This window comes from Teleopsis dalmanni, chromosome 2, assembly GCF_002237135.1.
Source record: "Teleopsis dalmanni isolate 2A chromosome 2, ASM223713v2, whole genome shotgun sequence".
NCBI classification, from domain to species: Eukaryota; Metazoa; Arthropoda; class Insecta; order Diptera; family Diopsidae; genus Teleopsis; species Teleopsis dalmanni.
The window spans coordinates 140708116-140718667 of record NC_051847.1 but is presented as its reverse complement, the minus strand read 5'-3'; the positions used below and the strand labels follow the sequence as shown (position 1 = coordinate 140718667).

General features: G+C 27.3%; 1 protein-coding gene across 1 annotated transcript in view; it reads right to left on the bottom strand.

Annotated features, from left to right (window-relative positions):
• Nucleotides 1-1862: 1862 nt before the first annotated feature.
• Nucleotides 1863-10552, bottom strand: part of LOC119675841 (nuclear protein localization protein 4 homolog) — a 9960-nt gene continuing 1270 nt past the window's right edge. The window contains exons 3-8 of the mRNA XM_038087059.1: nucleotides 5437-5580; nucleotides 5272-5361; nucleotides 5052-5218; nucleotides 2389-2914; nucleotides 2111-2309; nucleotides 1863-2041 (exon numbers count right to left, since the gene is read on the bottom strand). Coding sequence (XP_037942987.1) covers nucleotides 1863-2041; nucleotides 2111-2309; nucleotides 2389-2914; nucleotides 5052-5218; nucleotides 5272-5361; nucleotides 5437-5580 — 1305 coding nt within the window. The remainder of the gene's footprint in view (nucleotides 2042-2110; nucleotides 2310-2388; nucleotides 2915-5051; nucleotides 5219-5271; nucleotides 5362-5436; nucleotides 5581-10552) is intronic.

Genomic DNA, 10552 nt, shown 5'->3' with positions numbered 1-10552 from the left:
ACAAAAAATATATAAACAAACTTTTTCAGTATGAATCCCTAGGTACACAGCTCAAGTTGGAAAAATGTATAGATATGTAGAAGAAACAATACTAACATATTATATTAAACGAACGATACAAATGAAATACACCAAATTAACAATTCGTTCAATAATGTGTGTGACTGACACATAGATGGCGGCACTAATACTAAATAAATATTTTTTTTCGAAAGTGGCAACCTTTTTAGGCTTACTGTCAAAATCATATGTTAATCCGACCATTTGTTTACAAGTTACAGTGCTTTAAGTGACGCTACTTTTGAGTTTTCAAAAAAAAAATGAATTCAAAGCAATTCCGTGTGCTGATTTATCATTGTTTTTTAATGAAAAAAAATACTCTTCAATGCCAGGAATGGCTTGAAAAACATTATTCGGACTCTGCTCCATCAAAAAGAAGCATTTGTTATTGGTATGCCGACTTCAAACGTGGTCGTACAGACACCGATGACATTCCATCTACTGGACGGCCAAATGACGCTGTTATTCCGGAAAACGTTGAAAAAACACTGAAAATCATTATGTTCGACCGTAAAATGAAAGTGAGGGAGATTGCTGACATTCTACAGATATCAGCAGACAGTGTACACACCATAATACACAAACATTTGGGTATGAAAAATGTGTTTTCCAACAACGAATCGATGATTCAAAGAGCTGTTTGGACATCTTTACGCGCAATAAGTCGGAGTTTTTGCGTCGGTACATCACGATGGATGAAATATGGATCCACCATTTCACTCCAGAGTCAAATCGGCAGTCTGCTGAGTGGCATACAGCCGGTAACAGCCGCCCAAAGCGACCAAAGACGCAGCAGTTCGCTGGCAAGGTTATGGCGTCTGTATTTTGGGATGCGCATGGAATAATATTCATGGACTATATCCAGAAGGGGAAGACCATCACAGCGACTATTATATAGCGTTATTGGAGCGTTTGAAAGACGAAATCGCAAAGAAACGACCTCATATGACGAAGAAAACAGTTTTGTTCCACCAAGACAATGCACCGTGTCGCAAGTCGATGAAAACGATGAAAATAGTCCGATATATTTTATTAAGATTTTCTTGTAAATGAATAAGTATAAAATACTGTGTGGCAACACTATTCAAAGAGAAAGAGCAAATAAAACTTTTTTATGTTCCCAACCTTAAAGGTGAACAGATATTTTTATTTTTCTATACTGAACACTAGACTCCTCTTTTATATCACTGAAAAAGAAGAACTCAATAGAAAACCGTCTTCAAAAAGTATTTCGTATGTATATGTAATGGTTATGTATGTTATGTAATGGATGGTTTCTGGTCATGGAGCGCCAGATAACAAACAGATTTATTCTAAATTTTAATACATATATATGAAAAAATAAATATATACGGAAAAAGTAAACCTGATTTTATAAAAAAAATTTAAAATATATACAGATGTTAGCTTTAGCTGTATCGAATCTTAAACAGAATTTAAAATCTACATTTAGGTCTGATTTATATGATATGTATATAATATATAAATATATATAATATCATATATAAATATATATAATACAATATATGAATATATATATTATAATATATTACTATGTATAATATAATATATAAATATATACACTGTAATTAAAAGCATCAATGTGTAGAAGCTACTGTAATTATGGGAATTTGCAGTGTTTCACATATGAAAATGTGTCAATAATATTAAATAATTATGATTTGAATTATTATAAATAATAATCATAATGTACACCTATACTGTACAACACAATATAATTAAAAACAATGTAATAATCATTAATAATTATTTAATATTACAGAAACTTAATCTCTCCTAAATTACTGCACTACACTTACCTTATAGTATACATCCGGTACATATTGTTTATCTGATGATTCACGAACATAGCCAAGTTCAGGAGCATCCTTAGTTGGTATTAAGCAATTATCGCGCACTAAAGCCATACATTGTGCAGAAACTGCATATCCTTCCATATGAACTTGTTTAGTTTTATCTCCTATAACAAAGCAAATAAATGCATTAATGCTATTAAAGACAATTATAGAATTAAAATTTTTAATCAAACCTGTAACACAAACTGTAACAAATTTCGAACCAAAATAACCACTTGAAGAATATTTGCAAGGATTTGGATGACGATTTTGAAGTTCACCAGCAGTTATACATTCTTGAGCTGTTAGGAAATGAGTCTCAATGCCACGCAATTGTTTAACAGTACCGTTTGCACTGTCTTCAGTAATAAGATCAGTAAATATCCATCCAATCTTAAATACAAATTAAAAATAAATTTATTTTTTAGTTTATTTCAATTTATTAACATGAAAAATTATAAATGATACAGACCTTCTTTAAACCTAACGCTGCAGCCACTTCCTCAACATCTTTAGCACCTTCGTCGTGTAGTACTTTAATAGAATCTTTAGTTGATTCTTGTGGTGGTTCATAAATTGCTGCAACTTTAGCGCGTATGCCTAATGGTACATCGGTATGTACTTCGTATGTACCATATAGATACCCCAAGCGTTGATGACCTGTTGCACGCCAGTAATTCAAAAAACGCTCCACTATTGTTGTATTTTCAAACATAACATTGTCAACGTGTCTATAAACTTGACGATTTAAAGTTATAGCTGACGGCTGACATTTGGAGCAGATTCCCTTTGGCCATGGTGGATGTTCACGACAGCCAGGTTTAATGCGACAATTAATATCATCCATCGCTACATATTTACCATCAATACCAGATTTTTGTTTACGTATATATGAGTTAAATGAAAGATGCTTAATTTTATGATCTTTTAAATAGGTTTCATCATATGGTTCCAGAGGAGAACAATGTAAGCAACGACCATTAGCATTATGATGGCATCTTAAATATTAATAACAACAGTTACATTAATTAAAAAACTACATTAAAATAATGAATAAAAAATTTATGACATGGAATATAACAAAATTGAATAACCAAGTAGAAAACATCTATAAATATAATAAAAATTTATAAAATACAATAAAAATTAACTAAAAATATTAAAACATATATCGCATATAAATAAATTTAATCTTAATATAAACAACAATATTAAATAATTTTATATAATAAAAAATTTATAAAAATAAATTATTATACCAAAAGAATTGATAATAATTTTTATCATAACTAAATTACTCCACCTACAGTCAAATTAAAATTTATACCTAAAACACAGTTTTTAATAAAATGTGTATTAAGAACTGCGCTTATATATTAAGACTTGTTTAAAATAATGGTATTAAAGTAATAATTTAAACAAAATAATTTAACTGTAATATAAAGAAATATAAAAGAAAGTAAAATTATATATTCAATATATATATATGTGATATATATAAAATATATACAGGGCGAAGGACCTATATTAGTAGTCCAGTTTCTTATTCTTAGATAACTTTAAAATAATTTTAGTGTTAACTCAAAAACAATAATAAGAAGAAATATAAATTATATACAAATATAATCATAACAAAATAAAGATGCAGAATGATGCCAAAATTATAATATATATGTGGTATATATAAATAATTTATCAACACAAATAAAATTAATGTTAACGCTAAATTATTAGACAAAAGTACAGTTGAATTTAAAATTAAGAAATATAACTAACACAATATAAACAATAAATTTATAATAAATTATAATGTATTAAAAAAAAATTAGAAATAAAATAAATAATCAAAACAACATGTTACAGTCATTATCAGAAGCGATTTTTTAAATAATTAAATACAATTAAATTTGAATTATAAAAAATAACGTTAGCATTCAAGTATATTATATGGAATAGGTACACAAAAATAAATAACAAAATAATTATAATTCAGGTAATTAAAATTATTTATATATAACATACCAGCATATAAATTAATATATATAACATACTGCATAATATAAATATATGTCATATAAATAAACATATAAATATATATATATAATATTATTATATAAATGTTTGTAATATAAATAGATATAATACAAATATATATAGTATAAATATATTTAATATTATATAAATGTTTATAAAATATATTCATACATATAATACATATGAAAAATAGATATATAAAGATATATAAAAATGAACTATATAGATGTTTATATAAAAAATAATAAAAAAAAGTACAAAGATATCGATTTAAATATACAAAAGGTATAAACTTTAAATATTACATTATCAAAAAACTTAATACAACTCAGATACACATTGTAGCTTAATATATACTGTTTAATTGTTAGTTAAATATAATCTTTATAAAGTTTATTTATAAGTAAACTTTGAAATACAAATATTTAAACAAAGTGTAAATATATATATCACTTTTAATTTTATAAAAACATAACAACAAATATACATATACACTGCATATATACTATATACGTATTGTATGTATAAATTGTATGTATGAACAAATATATAATGAAATATACATATAAATGGCGTTTTCGATTAGTAAATCTGGATTCAATCTATATTTACTCTCGATCTGTAAAAATTTGTTGCCTAATCGAACGTTTTTAGAGAACATTTAACATTTTTGTAAGCATTTACATTTTTTATAAACACATATGATGGATCAAATCAGACTCTATCTGTCAAGTCAGATAAAAAAGTTATTAATTTTAGGAAAATCTTGCTACTCTGGCAAAATATATAGATCTAATTTATTACAAATAATCTCAAGTGTTATACATTTTGCTCGAGATTTCGTAATCGAGAAAAAAACAAAAGTTCACTAAAAATAAATCTGGATTGAAAACGTTATTCCAGATTTACCAATCGAAAACGGCAAAGGACACATCTAATATATAAATTATGCGTAAGTCATTAATTATAAAAATATGATTAATATGATAACATATGAAATATGATTTTAAATTATAATAAAAATACGTATACGTTTAAGTAGTAATGTGATATATATAGAGTGTATTGATTTTGACATATTTAAAAAATCAATTTACGTACAATTTGCTATCCCGCTCACGTTGAATAAGACCATCCATTTTTGCTAACAATAGATCGACCTCATCTTCAGTAATATTTACTGATGGTCTAAATTCTTTAGCACTTGTTGTCGGCACATCATCTGCTGTTGAAGTTTCAAAATCGTCAATAGCAACTGTACTAGTTCTCTACATTAAAATTGAAATTAAAAAATAAAGATTTAGTTATTTTATTTCGTTACCCTCATGGAGTTGCCAGCCATTTGTTTTAAGTAAACCATATCGCCATGTTTGAGAATTGCCCCAACCTTCTGTGGTGTATTTATATGCAACTATAAGATGAATATTGATAAAAAAAAAAGTAATTAATAAAATACAATTAAATTAATTAAAAATAAGGAACTAACCTCAGTAATAAAATTCCGTTCTCTAAATATACCAAATCCATCAACTTTAAGTTTCTTCTGTATAATATCAAAGAATTCCCTGATATTTGAATTTGGAGATACTTCAATACGTTTAATTCCTTCAGCAGATTGGACACGTACAAGCTGAAATATAAAATAAAATTTATAAATCAATATTTATATATAAATGTGAACAGTTATTAAATAAATGTTTTAGTAGAAAGTTTACAATTCTTTTTTTCACAGAAGTCATTCTATTTTCCCTCTGCTGTACTTTGTTTTAGTGTATTTTAAGTAAGTTTTTATTTGGCAAATGTACAATTTTATTAGACACAAAATAATTATTGCCAAAATAAACACGTGATACCTTGTTTTGTAATAATATAATAGGAAATAAAATAAATAAAAAATTAAATAAAAAATAAATTAGAAACACATAATATATTAACTTTAAATGGTAATGATTCAGCTTCATAGAAACACAATAATAATGATATGGTAGTTAACGAAATAATGATATAATTAATAACTTAGCAGTTTTAATTACTAATTTTCATTATTATATATATTACATTTTTTTAACATTACCCTTACCGAACTTTTACATAATAGGAAGAAACGATGACGCGCAAAGGAGTATAAAAAATTTCGTTTCCGGTAAAAAAGTTGTTCTAATTCCATGCAAGCCATTTCTCGTTAGGGATTAAAGAATTTTATCAACTCAATAAAAACAAACTTCGATAGGCCAATTTTCGGGAATTGAAATAAATAAATTTATTGCATTTTTTTGAAGTAGCTTGAAGCTACTGAAAGCCGTAAGGCTTTTGTCTTATATTAATACACTTGTTGCTATCATCAAAGCCAACAATAAACTAAATTATTTTCCGTTATAGCTTTTTTAATGCATTTTAGTTTAAAGGAAAATGCGCAATTCTTTCAATGAAAAGCAAAAAATTAAATTGATTTTGTTTACATTTTAAGAAACACGAAAAAAGTTTTCGAATTTTACACTAAAAAATGGAAAAAACTTATACAAGTAAATAAGTCGCAATACCAAAATATATTAATGGTATTCACGATGTCGAGTAACAAGTACAGTAACTGAGGAATAGTGATGATGGAAAGTGACATCAAAATACATACACAAAAAAGGATTGTGTTTCTTAATTAAATTAGAGTGTAGGAAACCAACGCAACGGTAGTGCATTAACATCGATAATATATTATGTAGTTCAGATGGATGTTTTTAAAATGGATAGATGTTTTTTAAATTAACCCTGGTGATGTTATAAGCGTACTAAACAATTAAGAAATTTTCGTTGTTAGTTGTAGAGATGTTGAAGATATAGAAAGCTTGAAGTCGAAGACCAACTAGATTTAGCGTTTATCTCATCTACTGTCCTTTAAATGTCGTTTTAGCTTTAAAAATATAAAGAAACCACAAGATGCCATTTGTCGAGCATTACGTGCTTCCGGCGAAATCCAGTCGTTTCAGAAGAAATTTAATTGCCTCTTGTTTTTTATTCAAAATAATAATGAAAATTGTTTCACCGTATGAAAAATAGACAGAAGTCACAGGATGTCATTTCTGGAGAATAGCATAGTTCCCGCGATATAGATTGTCATTTTAAAACAATATTTTATTACCACCATTCATGCTTGTCCAAAGTATTTGTGAAAATTGTTTCACCGTATGACATTCCCATTTGTTAAAAAGCATCTATAATGATAATTACATCAACCATAATCCGTTATTACGTCGCAATTATTTTATAGTCGGTTTTGTTTTTTTAAGAATTTTAACTTTTATTTCGAGCGTTCTTTTTAGTATTATAAAATTTGCTTATGGTTGTGGTGAACCATGAAGATCTGCTGGTATAGCCATTTTTAAGAATGGTAAACGGCACTTGGTTGTCGAAATTGACGAATGGTTTTGGCACGCACACCCGACCGCTGTTACCTATTTGAACGGCATGAATTTGTCTGCATCATTTATAAATGTGTAGTTGTGACATAGCATCGTCGAAAAAGACTTTCAATAATATTTTGAATATTTTACTGCATTTAATACCATTTGAGTTTCAGTCACTCTGATCCGACATTTTTTTTGACGTAGACCCAGCCGATTTTCAACTTACTTATTCTTATTTAATATGTTTGTAGAATTGCCATTATTGGCCAAAGATCTATTACATTCATGTAGACTCTACAAATTCTTGCTGTTGACTATTTCATTTCGACATAATGTATATATTCTGACAGCAACGATTTCAACGATTATGTTTAAGAGCCACACGATAAACAAGTATTTCCAATAGTTGTATTGCTGTTATATGTTTCTTAATTTGTTTGAGCTATTGTTGTTATCATAAGTGTTTAAATGTGGAATAAGAAATTTTATATGCCAATTCTTTGATTCACAAACGATATTTAAACATATCCAACTGAGAATATATTGTAGTTATTGTTAACACGGCTATAACTACTTGTGATTATTCCAACGTTCCATAATAAATCCCATATCAATAAAATACGACTTGAAATTGTCTGCTTGTCAAGGCATATATTTTTTTACAAATTGTTGCAAGATTTTTGAAACTATATTGATTTGTAGTACCCTTCCATGTACGTTAAATTTTTTTGTTAAAATAGAATAATATCCCATTGTGATATGCGATCTCAATATCAATTCAAAAGCTTTCTTTGGCAATAGTTTGTCACGATAATATCTGCTTTAAACATCCTTTTGGGCTATATCAACAACAATTGATCTGAAATAATAAAATAAATTTAAAATCTGAGCTTATTTATAATACTTAAAATATTACCTTTAGTTTTGCAGCTATATTAACATATACAGTTAAGAGTTAATAGACAAGATAAGATAATAATTTATTGTTTATCGTAATAATGTAGCACAAGCAATTAGACAACGAATTCGTCCGCTATAAGTCCATCGTTATCCCATCTACTTTTTTCAATTTATCACTCTTTATTCTCCAACATTTATGTATAGAAGAGATTAAATGTTCTCCAAAATTAAAGATGATTGGCCGATATCCATTTGAGTGATATGCAAAGAGCATTAATCTGACATAGTGTCAATATCTACATGCAGGTTTTGGTAACGAAACTGTTATGATTTGAAAGAATTAATCGTTTCCAAGTCAGCTTTTCCGATTATGATATTGGTAACCTATGCTGCAGAGATTAATAAATATCTTTAAAATATATAAGACCGCGAATATTTGTAACGGATTCTCGGTATTGTTTTTTGTGTAAACAACGTTTTATCCCAACTGATGCCGCAGATCAGCCGTAATGTAAAATTAAGTAAAGTAATCAGGCTTAGTATGAGAAAGTAAACAAATATATAAGCATATAGCTTGAAGTATATCAGTTAAGAAAAGAGATATCTCTATTGTGAGAAATAATGCTATTGTTGTTGTGGCTCACAGAAATCTATAAAGCAAATAAAATGAAAAGACGTATACATGGTATAAAATGTAGATAGGTGATGGTAGAGTGAGACGGCAAGAGACTATTTAGGTGTAAGAATGTATTGAGGGTAAGGAATTATATTTTATTGCTATTCATTTTGCATATGGACGGGAACAAAAATGAATTCTAAAAATGAACTAAAAAAAATAAAAACGCGTTAACATTACAAACCTTTAATATTGAAAAGCTATATATGTGTACAGTTTCGTTATTAAATGTTGGTCAGTGTGTTTAAAATTATGTAGTACTACTAACTAAAGCTAAAGATTAGCCTGTTTAATTATTAAAGGTAGAATAATGTGTAATGATAACTAGTTTGGTAACAGGCAAAAAGAAGACTATTTTTTGTACATTAAGATACTATTGAAATCCAAAAAATTACATATAATAAAATAAGTAAATTTTAGAAAGTAAAAATAATCTTTACTTAGAAACTAATCTAACAATCGTCCCTATTTATTTCACACTTTCTTTAACTGGCCATATTTTAACCCAAACAAAATCTCCCTGGTCTTAATGTAAATCTCTTAACTTTTCGTAATGCATTATTTTTCTCCTTATAGAAGCTATCGAGATTATCCTAAATCACCGTGACTATATCGCCGGTTCAAAAAACGCATTTTAACAAAATTACTTATGTATTAGCACTAATATACTATTTTGCTACCAAAATATGGATTGAAGACCGTTTACCGAAAATGTTTGATTAACATTTCCAAAATGAAGAAACCCAGAATATTATCGTGCTGACGATTGATAAGATCAATACATTATACTAAAACTACATAATAATAGCACTTGTAATTTTACTAGCAAACAATGTATCAAAAATGTTTAATCAATACTTCTAAAATATAAAAAAAAAATAATCCGAAACGACATTCTATTGACGAAATATAAGAATAATGCCACGTACGAAAAATGACTCGGAAACCTGTATAGAAATGTTAAAGTCCTAAAGAAATTTTACTATCAAGCACTGGATCCAAGACCGTTACTCGAAAATGTTTAATCAATACTTCTAAAATACAAAAATAAATAACCTTAAACGATATTCTTTTGACGACTTATAACAATAATGACATGTAGTAAGAATTACTGCAAAACCTATATAGAAATCTTAAAGTCCTGTTGAAAATATGGATTATATATTAGTGCAGCTACTATAACAACAAATATATTCATATCGAAAATACTTATTATGATATGAAAATAAAGATGATATGACATTCTAGGCCCAATATTAACTAATTCAGTGTTCACATCGAACTTGGTTCTCTTCCTATCCAACTCAATTTCACATGGCTGGGTTTACGATTATTGAAAAATGTTTTAAATTTAAAAAATTAAAACTATAAAATATAATGCAATAATAATGTTGCGCATTTAAGCTGTGAAAATATTTATTCAGTTGGTTTGCTTTAGTTCTGAAGAAATCAATCTATTCCATTGTCTTGACCACAGCACTTTTAATTGCTTATAACTGTGCAAGCAGGTTTTAATTACAAACGCAAAAATAAACATATTTCAATATTAAGAAATTTGTTTTTTTCTCAAATTCCATTGAATTCATTAAAATTAACGCTAAAAAAAATATAACATAACGTTATGAGTA